The sequence below is a fragment of the Trichoderma atroviride genome, chromosome 4, assembly GCF_020647795.1.
Source record: "Trichoderma atroviride chromosome 4, complete sequence".
Lineage (NCBI taxonomy): Eukaryota > Fungi > Ascomycota > Sordariomycetes > Hypocreales > Hypocreaceae > Trichoderma > Trichoderma atroviride.
In genome coordinates, this window is record NC_089403.1 from 4,831,579 (window position 1) to 4,844,445 (window position 12,867).

At 47.8% G+C, this 12,867-nt stretch overlaps 5 protein-coding genes across 6 annotated transcripts; 1 reads left to right on the top strand and 4 right to left on the bottom strand.

The window, feature by feature from the left end:
• Positions 1-136: 136 nt before the first annotated feature.
• Positions 137-2,184, bottom strand: TrAtP1_008991 (uncharacterized protein). Its single transcript, XM_014087160.2, has 8 exons — positions 1,938-2,184; positions 1,822-1,876; positions 1,669-1,768; positions 1,526-1,610; positions 966-1,465; positions 669-908; positions 472-615; positions 137-420 (listed from the first exon to the last, which is right to left on the bottom strand). The coding sequence occupies exons 1-8, from the start codon at positions 2,171-2,173 to the stop codon at positions 365-367; spliced, it is 1,416 nt and encodes a 471-aa protein (XP_013942635.2). The 5' UTR covers positions 2,174-2,184; the 3' UTR covers positions 137-364.
• A 261-nt stretch (positions 2,185-2,445) lies between these two features.
• TrAtP1_008992 (uncharacterized protein) lies at positions 2,446-5,001 on the top strand. Its single transcript, XM_014087162.2, has 5 exons — positions 2,446-2,790; positions 2,855-3,730; positions 3,795-4,178; positions 4,241-4,473; positions 4,527-5,001. The coding sequence occupies exons 1-5, from the start codon at positions 2,585-2,587 to the stop codon at positions 4,937-4,939; spliced, it is 2,112 nt and encodes a 703-aa protein (XP_013942637.2). The 5' UTR covers positions 2,446-2,584; the 3' UTR covers positions 4,940-5,001.
• A 32-nt stretch (positions 5,002-5,033) lies between these two features.
• On the bottom strand, positions 5,034-6,053 carry TrAtP1_008993 (uncharacterized protein; the record flags this gene model as incomplete). Its single annotated transcript, XM_014086445.2, has 1 exon — positions 5,034-6,053. The coding sequence occupies exon 1, from the start codon at positions 5,880-5,882 to the stop codon at positions 5,034-5,036; it is 849 nt and encodes a 282-aa protein (XP_013941920.1). The 5' UTR covers positions 5,883-6,053.
• A 471-nt stretch (positions 6,054-6,524) lies between these two features.
• TrAtP1_008994 (uncharacterized protein) lies at positions 6,525-8,707 on the bottom strand (the record flags this gene model as incomplete). The annotated part of the gene is made up of 5 exons (XM_014086419.1): positions 6,525-7,068; positions 7,156-7,281; positions 7,333-7,559; positions 7,622-8,156; positions 8,226-8,707. 5 exons carry the CDS (start codon positions 8,705-8,707, stop codon positions 6,525-6,527), a joined length of 1,914 nt encoding a protein of 637 aa, XP_013941894.1.
• A 653-nt stretch (positions 8,708-9,360) lies between these two features.
• TrAtP1_008995 (uncharacterized protein) lies at positions 9,361-12,832 on the bottom strand. Of its 2 annotated transcripts, XM_014087163.2 has the most exons (7): positions 12,021-12,832; positions 11,555-11,949; positions 11,443-11,497; positions 11,320-11,380; positions 10,930-11,255; positions 10,766-10,856; positions 9,361-10,703 (listed from the first exon to the last, which is right to left on the bottom strand). In XM_014087163.2, the coding sequence occupies exons 1-7, from the start codon at positions 12,082-12,084 to the stop codon at positions 9,467-9,469; spliced, it is 2,229 nt and encodes a 742-aa protein (XP_013942638.1). In that variant the 5' UTR covers positions 12,085-12,832; the 3' UTR covers positions 9,361-9,466. The 2 variants fall into 2 exon arrangements, with proteins under 2 accessions (XP_013942638.1, XP_065970212.1); XM_066114119.1 differs by having other exon boundaries at positions 10,930-11,380.
• Between the last annotated feature and the right edge of the window lie 35 nt (positions 12,833-12,867).

Consider the following 12,867-nt stretch of genomic DNA (forward strand, 5'->3'; position numbering starts at 1 on the left):
TATAATCTAACGAGCGTCAACATAAGGACCAATAGCTCCTCAACAAACTTTAGACGGCGCAGCCCTTTGATGCCACAAGCCGGGCAGCAAGGCAAGCCCTCTAAACACTGGGCAACTTGTACGAATAGACTTTTGATCAGTGTGAATAACAAAGAATTCGATAATCATCATCGCTATTTCTAATCCATTATATACAGTCTATATGCCTTCGAGCCCCATATCTACAAGCTAGGACAACCAATTAATATACAAACAAGGGCCATGATGCACAACTATAAACATGCCCAGCCAGCAAGCGAGTCCTATACTATGCTTTTTTCCGTAACTCGGATGTTTAATTGACCACAATGCAGTAGTCAATGCTTTAATCATCCTTTTTTCTGCCGTATAACTCACCTTTCTTGATAGTAAGAGCTAGGGCTGCGAACAATGTGTTAGATACTTGCCACTGCAGGCTAACTCAAGACTTACAGCAAATGGTAGCCGCGACAAACATCGCGCCAGAGTAGACTTGTACGTCGAGAAAGCCGTCTCTACCGGGCTTCTTCAAGCTAAGAGCAATCGCCTCGGCAAAAGTATACGGTAAGGCCAATGTCAGAGTTGAAAGAGAAATGACTGAACAAAAAATATTAGCGGTATCCTTCTAGAACCCGAAAGTCAATACATACCAGGTTGCATCTTCTCAAGGCCAAAAATCGATGCTGTCATCACCGCAAAAGTAGCCCACATAATGCTGGGAAACATGCCCAATAACCCGTACACCATGAGCGCCCCGTAAGATTTGCCGCCGAAAATCCAGATAAAGAATGTGAACAAGGCGGAGATGAAAGTTCCAAGCGTAGTGACTCGGATTGTACCGAATCTGTCGCCCATGAAACCGACAATCGGACGCCCTATACCGGTTGAAACTATAGTAACAAAAGCGTTAGTGTTATGAAGCTCATCACAGACAAACTATTACGCACGGTTGAACATGGCAGACACCAGAGAGCCCTGCTGCGCAGAAAACCCAACTTGCTGGGCATAGGCCGATAGAGAGAAGACGACGGCAACATAGCCAAAACTAGATAACCATGCCCATCCCAAGAATAGCCAAAAGTCAGGCAGTTTGAAAAGCTTAAAGTCGAATGCGGTGGCCGAAATTTTTGTGCCCTGGTTGCGTTCTTTTAGGAATAGAGCGCTGGTTATCAGCACAACAAAACATATGATGGCCATGATCCGGAATGTCCAAGCAATTCCCATGCGCTGAATCATGGCATTTGCCGCCAGGGAATATGTAAGGCCTCCAAATCCTGTGCCGCCTGTTGCGATGCCATTTGCGAGAGCCCGCCGTTTCTTGAACCACTTAGCAATCAGGCCGGCAGTTGCGGTATAGCAAATCCCCATACCAAGGCCGTAACACACGCCTTGACTTAGAATGAGCTCCCAGATAGTTTTCGCGAAAGATGCTCCAATGTATGCGCCACTGTAAGCGTTTATGAGTGAGTACTTTTGCTCATATGGGAATCAGGCAGGGAGAGCGTACGATATAAACAATCCACCAATGATGACAGTCACCCTTAGGCCTACTTTGTTGAATAGTATGGTGGCGAATGGAGATATGATAAAAGCTTGCAAATAGGTCAGTTAATTCCTCATCAATAAATGGTGCCGTAGTTGTATACGAACCAACTGAAAAACTGAGGCCTCCGACGAAGGCGAATTGTAACGGCGTCGCTCCTGGAAAATGATCATGTGCGAGATAAAATGCTAAGAATACGCCAAACATCTGGGCACTGTTGTCAATACATCATTGCCAATAGATATACAGCAATCGCTTACTGAATTAATGCCAAACGAGTGAGCCAAGATCAGCCAGACAGCAGCTACCACGACCCTATCATAAGATTTATGAGCATCAATTAAGCCAAACATATTTTTCTCCCATTGAGCCTTACCAGCCGTAACCGCCTTCTTTAAATTCCTCCTCTTCGTGGGTGGGCTTCTCTGTATCTGTAGGTCCATTTTCCGAACCACGCTCTGTGGTCTCTCCACCGTCCAACGGCTGGATAACACCGCGCGGTGTTTCAAAACCTTTGCTAGAGCCCATATTTCGATCAGTACTTAACTGGCAACAGCATAGCACCAAAAGAATCTTTGAAAAAACGACTGAAACATTTCTCTGGCCCGTCATTTATACCGACCAGGTGGTATTGTAATAATAACCGAGGAGCACCTCCTCGCCATATCTCCGACACTATGCCTCAAGTAGCAAGACTTAACACCAAAGCAGGCCAGTAGAAATTGAAGGATATCTCCGATGAGTCGCAGCCAATCATATGGGGCTTTTACCTCCTACCGCTACTCCAATGTCCAATCATTAGACAATCTTATTTCCTAGTCTGCCCCGCAACCCCAGTTTCCCAGCATGGCTCGCTGTCATCGCTTCCTTCATCGTCATTCTAAGAGCCTGTTGGCACCAAATCTTTTATCGTCTTCAATGTCTTAATCCTCTTTTCTCTCTTACACGATATCTCCGCGCCTCGTACTTTATTAGAGTTTCATAATCGCGATCCTCCGGCTACAAACTCGGTAAACCGGGGCAATGGATGAAAAGCCGCCAAGGCCTATGGCGGCTATAACACGCCGTAAACGCAATAGACTTCGAAAATCTTGTCATCCATGTCGCCTCCGGAAATCAAAATGCGATGGGACTCGGCCCTCCTGCCTTACATGTTTGAGCAGAGGCCAGCCTAACCTGTGTACATATGAGCAAGCTCAGCCTGGACAATCCAAGAGAACATCAATCCGGTATGTCCGCGGCTCTAGTACCATTGACTTCATCATACACGTATACTGACTTGCCTCCGAAAAGCAATCATAATCTTGGGAACACACCCACTGAAACGCCTGGTGGTACTGTTATAGGATCGGTCCCGGATCTCACTCCTCATGTCTCTTCAAAGTCATGGTCACCAGAGAGCATTCACAGAGAAAGCGAGATACCTATTTCGAGCGAGAGTCCTCAACCAATCGAAAAGTCCATCCGACAAAATGAATCCCTATTCGGGCCGCCCTCGACTCATTCATTTATAAGCCGGGTTGCTGCCACGATCGAGCCAGTCAACAAGAAACCAGCGCAGCCTAGTAACTTGTTCTCGGGAAAGCCATATCTCAATGACCCAATCGGGTTTAGGGTCTCAAATACTATTGATGTTTCCATGGACATTGATGCTCTTTTATTACCTGAAAAGAAATTGGCGGACTCCCTTGTGAACACGTATCGGCGGTTCTCGCTTCCCATATTTCCCGTATTACACTGGCCTAGCTTCATGAAAAAATATGATAATCTGTGGAGGTCTACTGAATCTTTTTCACTGTCAAAGTATACGGGCAACGATATGCTCCTGCTCTCAATAGTCAATGTTGTCTTAGCTATTGGCTGCCAGCGATCTGAACATTGCCCAGCCGAATGGAGAACGCGAGATGCCGAATCATTGTATAGGCGGTCAGTTCGCTTGGTATCTGCTGAAACACTAGACGAGTACTCCTTTGAGGCGGCGCAATTATTCATCCTGCGGGTAATTTACCTTCAGTATACGTCATTTGCCTCAAGATGCTGGAGTACGCTTGGCGTTGCCCAGAGAGTTGCTTACGGGCTTGGGCTACATAAAGATATCCCTGAGTCAACAAACCAGCTTGAACGGGAGATGAGACGTAGGGTATGGCATACTTCCCTTATAATGGATAGGTGAGACGATGTGTTCGCGGTCGCACCCGAGGCTAGAAACGATTTGTTAATTTGCAAATAATAGTATAGCTTCATACACGTTCGGATGGCCTTTAGCGACGAGCAGAACAAATTATGTGCCACTTCCACAAGCAATCGACGACGAATATCTACTAGAAGAAGGTGAAGGTTACCAACCAGCAAATAAACCTTCCAAGTTAGAGTTCTTCCGTAATTATCTCCAACTATCCGAGGTTCCTCGCGAGATTACAGATAGTATGCATGCGTTGGGACAGAATTCGATTGAACAGGGCTCAGCTACATCCCTAACTCAATATGTTAGCGAAATGCCAAAGTATTGTCTGCGGTTGGACGAAATGTTAGACAATTTGCCGAGAGAGCTTCAAGAGGCAAACCAGCCTGTTGTCGAAGAATGCTTTAGGGTTCAAAGCCTAGTTCTCAGTATACGGTCAGTTGAAAAAGAAGAAAGGTCCATTGAAGTGCTCCCTATGCTAACTGTCTTTTGTCTAGTTCAAACTACTATGTCCGACTTTCCATTCTTCGTCCCTGTCTTCTGGCAACTGTCGCAAACAGGACAATCCGTTCAGAGTTGTTAAAAGCTAAGTGTGGCACTAGAAGCCTCGCTATGGGGCTGCTTCACGACATCAATAAGCTTTGCGTCTCCACGGCACGGACAGTTATTAATAGAGCGCATAAGAATGCCCATCTTATGTATCAGGCCTCTACTTGGCACACATTACGAGGTGGGTAGACCGCATAAAGTCTCTGATATTTGTACCAATCTAATTCTTTCTAGTGACTTTTGGCTCGGCAACAGTCTTATTAGCGGCTAGCCTACTACCAGAATTGCACGTTGACTTGGATCAAGAGCCAGATAAGACTATATGGGAGCAGACCATTGGAATATTTGAACTCTACATGTCATACGATATCTCTGCGCAGGGAGGACTTCAGGCATTACGGGAGTATCGGCAGAAATTTGAGACGGCCAAGAAGCGTGAGGAAGTATCAAAACCCGAACTGGGCTGTGCTGATATACCGCCAATTTGTCAGGGCAATACAATGATTGGCTTACCAGCTGAAATTTCTACTGGACTGGATAATATATTCCTTGGGGCTGGCGCTTCGGGTCCGGACGGAGATCTTTCTCAGGCATTCTTTGATTGGAATTGGCTCGATTTTGACATTACAGAGGTAATGAGACCCTAGAATCTTATGATGCAATTACTTTTAGATATATATCTGCCGGATTAAAGGTTTATATCCAGGACAATGTCATTGATGTATAGAGTTAATCGACTAACTATAAATTACAAAACTCTGTAATGTCTCTGAATGTCTCTTCCCCTTTTTCGATCCATGGGAAATGGCCACACTGCTCATATATCACAAGCTTGGATCCAGCAATTCCTTCTTGCGTCGCAATACCCTGCGTCGGTGTACACACTGGGTCCGCTTGGCAAAAGATCATGAACGTTTTTGCTGAGACTTTGCCGAGTTCCTGCTCTTGGTGTTGATCTTTTTGGTCATTCCCTCGTAGAAGTTGGTAGTTCCACAGGGGAACAGTCTGAAGGCCATTCAATTCTTTAGACTGAACAGAAGCATCGGGATTCCAAAAATACACGGGTAGAAATAAGCGGATTACCGAGGCAAATTTCTCATCGGAGAGATCGTGCCACGAAGAAGTCCATGCTTTGAGCGGAGCATGCATCTTGGGATCCTTTTTCTTCTCAATAATCGATTTTTTTAACGATTCACCGTCGTCAAAGCCGTCTAGACGATGGTTCAAGAGAACAAGACGGTCCACTTTGTCGGGATATCTTATAGCGTACCAAAGAGCAATTGTGCCGCCACCTGAGTGGCCCAATAAAACCGGAATCGTTTCCAGCTGCAATTCCTGGCGGAGGTACTCTATGTCATCTGCGAGATGCCAACAGGTCATCTCAGATGCATTTGGCCTAGTAGATTTCCCGTTTGCTCTGAACTCGAGATAAATCAGGGTAAATGATTGTTCCAATGGTACAAGACCCTCTTGGAGGTATAGTGAAGAAAGTCCCCAGGCTGGCGGTGCAACGATCATAATAGGTCCACTGCCGCGCTTATAATAGTGCAGCTTGGAACCTATCTTGGTCTCGAATAGACTTTCTTCCATTATCAATGAATAGGTGATGCGTTTTCTTGTGGCAAGCGATATGCATGCAAAGAAAGCTACAATCCTTGCTGTGATTGACTCTTCGAACGATGCGGCATGCTGCTCGCAGCGATTTATCAAGAATTAAATAGTACTCCAGACCAAGCGGCCATATCCGGAGACCTGTAGGATGTCCAATCATTGATGTTGAGACCGGAGAAAATTCCGGGGTTGATTCAGTGCTCAACACTTTCTCAAACGGGAGCGTCCCCAATCAGCTCCACACTTTTAAGTCCAGCCACCATTTCTTTGGGGATCAGCCTTAGCATATATTAATAGCAATAGATTGTGTGCATCACACTGTACATGGCGGTAGAACATGCCTCTACTCGAAATCCTTTGTAGCTAATCTTTGGTCAACTGTTGTGACTTGAACTCAACAAAACAAGGCACTTGGCCGATACATGATTCTCATCCTAACAAGAGTATGTCACTTCCGGATCGCTGGAGTCAACAAATCTGCCCCGCTGTTAGGCCGATCAGTGCGAAGAGGAACCGAGTTTCAAATACAAGAAGACTAAAAACATTTCCATGAAATTGATAACTTTCGCAGTCGTTTGTACATTAGGGATTGTTTTGTGCTAACTATATCATAAGAGCTATTTATGGCAAGTTCAAAAAGACTTCCAACATCTTGGCATAGTTGATAGTGCCCAAGCCAGTAGTGGGATCCCATCCAGGCGTGGCATTGAAAGCCAACGATCCGCAAACTGAGTTATTGCCGGATGTGATGTCGTTAAAGATGTGAGGGTTTTGATAGAATATAGGATTCACAAAACCCACAGGGGACTTTCCGACTGCAAGGCGCTCCTCATTCACTCGGTTGATCAATGAGGCCACGATTGGAGTAGAAGCACTGGTTCCTGAAGCATTGTCGGGAGCTGGATCTGGGGTTGTGAACATGGGCAAATTCCAGCCGACAGCACTAACATCGGGGAATCCGCGACCAGAAGCATTATACGCATCGGTTGGTAGCCGGTTATACTTTTTGTTGTAGCTTTCAACTGCCTCGTGTTGGTACCATGGACGAGAGTAGTTGTAAGAAAAGCCTCCGCTGCTGGCGTATTCTCTACCGTAAGGATTGGCCACAACTTCTTTCGAATCGGGCGTCAACATTGTAGCCCCGACCGATAAAACATATGGGCAGCTATAGGAAGAGTGAGAGTAATGATTAGCTGCCAGGTACTTGAACAGCCTGTATGAAGACGTAAGATGAGATTATGAGACTACTTACTTTGAAGGATACTGCGCCGTTGTATGGTATTCGTCAAAGCCTGTACCACAAATCTCAGAAACGCTAGTTCCAGAGTCACCACTAGCAACTACAACTGTAGTGCCCATGAGCCCTAGCTTCATGAACCTGTTCAAGGTAAGCAAAGGCTTAGAACGGTACGCAAATGATGAAGCTTACTCATTACACTGGCGAAACATATAATTGACAGGGAGTTTATACTCTAAGCCTCCGTAGGACACGGAAAAGACGTTGGTGGAGTTCACGGTTCCGCAAGCAGTCAGTCCTTCGTAAAAGTCGGGACTCGTTGAGTTTTCGCTGCCGGGAGTTCGATTCGGGTTAGGATACACCGGATCAATGTCTGGATCATTTCCAGTCTCGCCAAAGGCCGAATATGTACAGTAAGACTGTTCAACAGACGGTTAGTAACCTGATGCATCAGAAACATGTATCAAAACCGTGAGCATACCCCGTCAATAGCGTCAAGCCAGTCTTGAAACCAGCCGAGATGAGAGTCTAGGCCATAGCCAGTATAATATATGTCGTCCGACTGATAGATGGTGATGTTTTGGGGGTATATCAGTGGGAAAGCTATTTGTACATCCATGTCAGCTTCGACGCCCTGGTTGTATTCGCCATAATGCCAGGCGCTCAAGTCAATTGACACGTTGGCCGGCCTTGTGCCTGTTGGTACATTGGGCGCATATTTCTCTACGAAAGCATCCAATGACTGTGGGCTATACCAAGATCCGAATTCGAAGAGGCCCAAAGTATTTCCCGGTACAGCCTTATCGCCAAGCGGGACATTATAAAGCTTTCGAACACAGTCTGGTGTTACCAAATCGTAGCAGGAGCTATTGGCAGCATTTCGTGACTGCAGTTGACTGGCATTCGACCGGTCTATTCCGCGTTTTTTGGGAGACGGCGTTTTTAGACCAGCCATTAGAGAGACTCCTGGATGCACAAAATCCACATGGTCTCTAACATAATGCGGGAGTTGATACCTATAAAAGCGAGCAGCGCAGTTAGAGATGGTTGATGCCAAACGAATACGATAGGCAAATAAAACATACTCATCGCATCCAACGGCAGTACGACTCTCAATGCTGTGATCATATGTATAGTATTCCGTTTGGAGCAGCTTTTCTGCTTCCGCGGCGGACGCATTGAACGTTAGCCATCCATTACCTCTCGAATGCTGGATTCTGTCTGCTGTAATTCCAGTGCTATCAAGCCATCTCTTCACCGTGTCTAGGGTTTCTTTCGATGGCTCAAACATTTCTGCGACCTGCTGTCTTGTCCAGTGCTTGCCATAGTTTGCCGAACTTGGGTCTGATACATCCCGAAGCAGCTCAGCGCCGCGTTCCAAGTTTCGCTGGGTGAGGCCAATGCGCATGGGAAGGACATCTCTAGCGGAAATTCGATCTCTCTTTACCCACGAGTCTCGCTTGTCGATATCTCGCCTCTCGTGCGTGGCATAGCCGTTTGTTGTTTGTACAGCATAAGCAGCTGCAGCTGTCAAGATGCCGTAAGCGGCAAGTTGAGATAAGCCCATGTTGAACGTCTGCTACAATACTGGAATGATATAATGTTGATAAGACTGTCAATGCTGCTTGAAACGAGGAACAAAGAACAAGGAACGAGGAACGGGCTTCCTTTATAGAACTGATTCTCTCCCGAAGGGTATGTTAACCCATGTCTAGGCTTGTATTCCGGGGATCGATCGGCCACAGACAGCCCTAGAAATCTGATCTTAGGCTGTATGAAACTCTTTACTTGTTCAAATTAGGCAACTCATCAGCTCTGTTTATAGCCCGGATCAACCTGAACTACTACTCTATAGGGCTACACATTTACAGCAACAAATCCCCAGGCACATAGAGCTTCTGCGCCCGCTTTTACCTCGCTTTTCTCAGGCCTAGCGCCTAACAAAACGGGCACTCGCGATATTTTACACATTGCTCGAATCATTCCACAGCTGGAAGCTCATGTCGTATCACTGGCTCCTATGCAGCTCACGAAAAGGAGAGGAAACGAGATACCTAGTCTTAATGAAAACTGCGAGCGGAGTAATTATTTGGAATCTCGAATATAATTTAGCCCAACAAATGCACACATTGCGTGTTTTAAAGGTTACAAAGACAGGCGGTGTACGTCCATTCAATGCATCGAAAGCTTCAGTGTAACTGTATCTCTTTACATAAGCTTCTCGTAATAGTTTTCATTATCATTAAACAGTTATCTAGCCTATAAAAACTCGCCACGAGCCGCCCTGGGTTCATTCTGCCGCAAAGAGCGGGCTACTATCTCGCTATTAGATATAAAATGCAAAAAGCATAACCGCAACGACGACCTGGATGTTAGTCATTACACCCGAGACCAATCCAGGCGCTCCGCTCTTGGGAACGGAGGGGATTGAGAATGATGGAAGGCCAGATGAGGCCGTATTGGTGGAACCCGAACTTCCGGATGAGCCACCAGATGTCTCCTGAGAACCGGGCGTGCCAGTCTCACCTGCTGCAGAGCTCTCTGAGCCAGAGGTAGCGGATGCGGCTTCAGAGACTGGTTCAGTGGACCCATTGACGATGATCTCAGATCCTGAAGTGGGAAGTGACAGCGTGTTGCCTCCCACAGTAACTGCAGGTCCTCCAGGGATCAGAGTTGTCGATCCGTGAACGAACTGCGACTGAGAGTTTTCGGTGAAAGCCACCGAGCCCACTGAGATGATGGAAGTGGGAGGAGCTCCGCTGCCAGTATTCTGGGGGCTGGTGGAAGAGTCTGCAGCACCACCTCCGTTTTGGTTTCCTCCATTTCCAGAGCCATTGTTGCCACTTCCATTGCCGCCGTTTCCATTGCTGCCACTTCCGTTGCTACCGCCGTTTCCTCCAGAGTTGCCGCCATTGCCCGAGTTGTTATCGTTGGATCCGTTAGGAGGTGAGCCAGCGCCGTTACCGTTGCCTGAGTTGCCACCACCTCCATTAGAGCCTCCATTGCCACCTCCATTTCCTCCATTGCCGCTACCTCCATTACCACCGCTGCTACCACCTCCGTTATTGCTTCCTCCAGGAGTGCCAGAGGGGCTAGAAGCCGATGTGCCACTGCCACTGCCATTGCCGCTACCAGCTCCGTTTGAAGAACTGGCTGGTGGAGGGGGGCTGTTGCCGCCAACTGATGAGCTAGAAGCGGGAGGGTTGCCAGCACTGCTGCCCCCAGCTCCCTGAGATGAAGATGAAGGCGGGGGTGGAGGTGGAGCATTGATAGAAGATGAAGGTGGCGGTGGTGGAGGAGTGTTGCTGGAAGATGAAGGCGGAGGAGGAGGAGCGTTGCTGGAAGACGAAGGCGGAGGAGGAGGAGCGTTGCTGGAGCTAGAAGGAGGTGGTGGTGGTGGTGTAGCCGAAGACGACGTCTTTGGAGGAGGCGGCGGCGGCGTCGATGTTGGTTGAGTATTCGATGTCCTGGGCGGGCTGGCAGCTGTCGTTGTAGTCGGCGGCGGAGCGGAAGTCGGTACGAGAGCAGTCACGGAGCTGAGCGCCGAAGGGGGGTCGTAGAATCTAAATGAGAGAGATTTTGTAAGAATAGCTCCAAGTTACGCAAAAGGCAAGTAAACACTTACCCGCCGAAGCCATCTCTAATACAAGATGCCCAAGCTGGGTCCAAGCTCCTGACTCGATCTGGGATCACGATGGTGGGGTGGCAGGGATCAGCTGTTGAGAGAGAGAACGTCAGCAAGAATAATCATCTATAGAGAGTGGTACAGGAGGATGAAACAAAACATACGCGAAGACTTCAATGCATTGGAAGGGTTTCCTGGGATGTAGTTGTATCCAAGAATCGTCGAGCAGTTCCTTTCTAAATCTTTCGTGTTGAGTGCAGCAGACCCAACCGGAGTGTAGAAAGTCAAAGTATCGGTCGTGGTAAAGACACCACCATTTGTAGCAGTATCGACGTCGGTATCTGTTTGAGAGCCTGACGGGGCGAAGACAATAGTTGATAGCTCGTCGGGATCAAATCCAACTGTTATGTTGGTAAAGGGCTGGCCGACCACGCCGCAATAGTCAAACGCAGAGAGTGAAGAGAAGCCGATGTAAATAGAGGGAGATTGGCTGATGAGCGTTAGGAGTACTGGAGGATATATCGTTTGCTTTCTCGGGATACGCGTTCTCTTACAAGGTATAGCCATTTGACACGAAAGAGGTAACCTGGGCAAAGCCAGACGATGTTGTGGTAGCTTACACAAGGTTAGCTCATGGATCACTGGATTTCGCGGCAAAGTGAAGAGGTGGGACATACCATCAGCCCAGTAGAATACTTCCACGGTGGAGGCAGCGATTGTACAGCTGTAGCACTAGAGAGCAGTCAGAATCGCCAAAGTCGTGTTCAAATACAGTGAAGATCCACTTACACATGGTGATGATGCAGATCCGTACCACACATTCGTCCGAGCATCAATAAAGTTTCCCGTAACTGTTTCGGTATCAACCGTGTTTACAACCGTTGTTACTACGGACGTTGTAGTTGTCGAGCCGCTCGTAACGGTTTCCGTAAACGTAGTGATGCCGGTTCCGATAGTCCTCGTAAGCGTTCGCGTCGGCTTCACTGTTGTCTCCAGCCAGCTAAACGCTTGCTCCAGACATTGGCATTGCAAGTCATGGTTGGTGGATAGGCCTTGATATTCCTGAAGAATAATAGCTGGAAAGTCACTCTGGGTTCCGCATGTGACGTTTGCAATATCAGTACTGCTCGGCGGTGCAGTAGTGAATGTCGGCGGTGGAGTGATTGTGCCATTGGATGCAAAGACTAGGTAACAAAAATAGAAGTCAGCATTGCTCTGGAGCTGAGATCCAGTATCTTAGCTGCGTGTAACTTACATGGCGACGCCCGCACGGCGGTGCCGAGGGCGAGCAGAGCAAGAGCTCTTGATAGACCGGCCATAGTCTCAACCGTAGCGAATGCAGATGAAAACGAACGACTCGAAAACGGCAAAGAGAAGGAAAGATTTTGCCCTCCGGCACCGCGAGGTTGGAGATATATACGAGCTAGCTCTGTTTACAAGCAGCTGGGCCTCACAAAGCCCAACCGAGATCTTCACGCTATTCGCTTAGACTTCAGGCAATCAACCAAGTTCATAGTACTTGTAGGTACTGTATGTATGTGCATCACAAATAGTCCCGCTTGGATAATCCAGGCGTAAGCTTAGAAAGCCGGTAAGGCTCTCTGCTAGCCGATGCCAGCACATGAGGAGACAACTTCCAGGCACAAATCACCACACACATTTTTCACCGGAGAGACGATCCGGAGCGGTGGTTGGAGACAGGCTCGCTGGAGTGTGGTGCCGACCTATCTTCAAGTGCTTACGCCCTAGTGCTGGCACCATCACCAGAGCTCCACGGCATGGAATAAGACGGGGGCTAAGCCCGGCCATGAACCAAACAGCACGCCACAAGCGCTCAGCCTTACCAGGACGCAGCATCTGTCAAACGGCCAAGGCGGACGCAGTTAGCGAGCCGCGGCGATGTTGCTAAAGGGAGAAAAGTCGAAAAGTCGGAAAGGCGCCACCACTGCTTCTGGACGTAATTTTACGCCGGCGTCTGAGGCGATCGCGATACCCCTGGCTATTGCTTAGTGGACCACGCACATGCAATGCGTCTGCTATCGGTTACCTATATGCGAGCAGCTTACCACCACTTTTGTTGAAGCTATTCACATACGATTCAT

What these genes read in the sequence shown, in the direction of transcription:
- TrAtP1_008992 (XM_014087162.2), top strand. Translation starts at nt 2,585, where the DNA reads ATGGATGAAAAGCCGCCAAGGCCTATGGCGGCTATAACACGCCGTAAA. An exon ending in ACTTCCCTTATAATGGATAG is followed by an intron (nt 3,731 to 3,794) that starts GTGAGACGATGT and finishes TGCAAATAATAG; the next exon opens with TATAGCTTCATACACGTTCG. An exon ending in AGCCTAGTTCTCAGTATACG is followed by an intron (nt 4,179 to 4,240) that starts GTCAGTTGAAAA and finishes TCTTTTGTCTAG; the next exon opens with TTCAAACTACTATGTCCGAC.
- TrAtP1_008991 (XM_014087160.2), bottom strand. Translation starts at nt 2,173, where the DNA reads ATGACGGGCCAGAGAAATGTTTCAGTCGTTTTTTCAAAGATTCTTTTG. An exon ending in ATTGGTGGATTGTTTATATC is followed by an intron (nt 1,466 to 1,525) that starts GTACGCTCTCCC and finishes AAACGCTTACAG; the next exon opens with TGGCGCATACATTGGAGCAT. An exon ending in GGTGTCTGCCATGTTCAACC is followed by an intron (nt 909 to 965) that starts GTGCGTAATAGT and finishes TTGTTACTATAG; the next exon opens with TTTCAACCGGTATAGGGCGT.
- TrAtP1_008995 (XM_014087163.2), bottom strand. Translation starts at nt 12,084, where the DNA reads ATGGCCGGTCTATCAAGAGCTCTTGCTCTGCTCGCCCTCGGCACCGCC. An exon ending in AGTATTCTACTGGGCTGATG is followed by an intron (nt 11,381 to 11,442) that starts GTATGTCCCACC and finishes ACCTTGTGTAAG; the next exon opens with CTACCACAACATCGTCTGGC. An exon ending in GTGTCAAATGGCTATACCTT is followed by an intron (nt 11,256 to 11,319) that starts GTAAGAGAACGC and finishes AACGCTCATCAG; the next exon opens with CCAATCTCCCTCTATTTACA.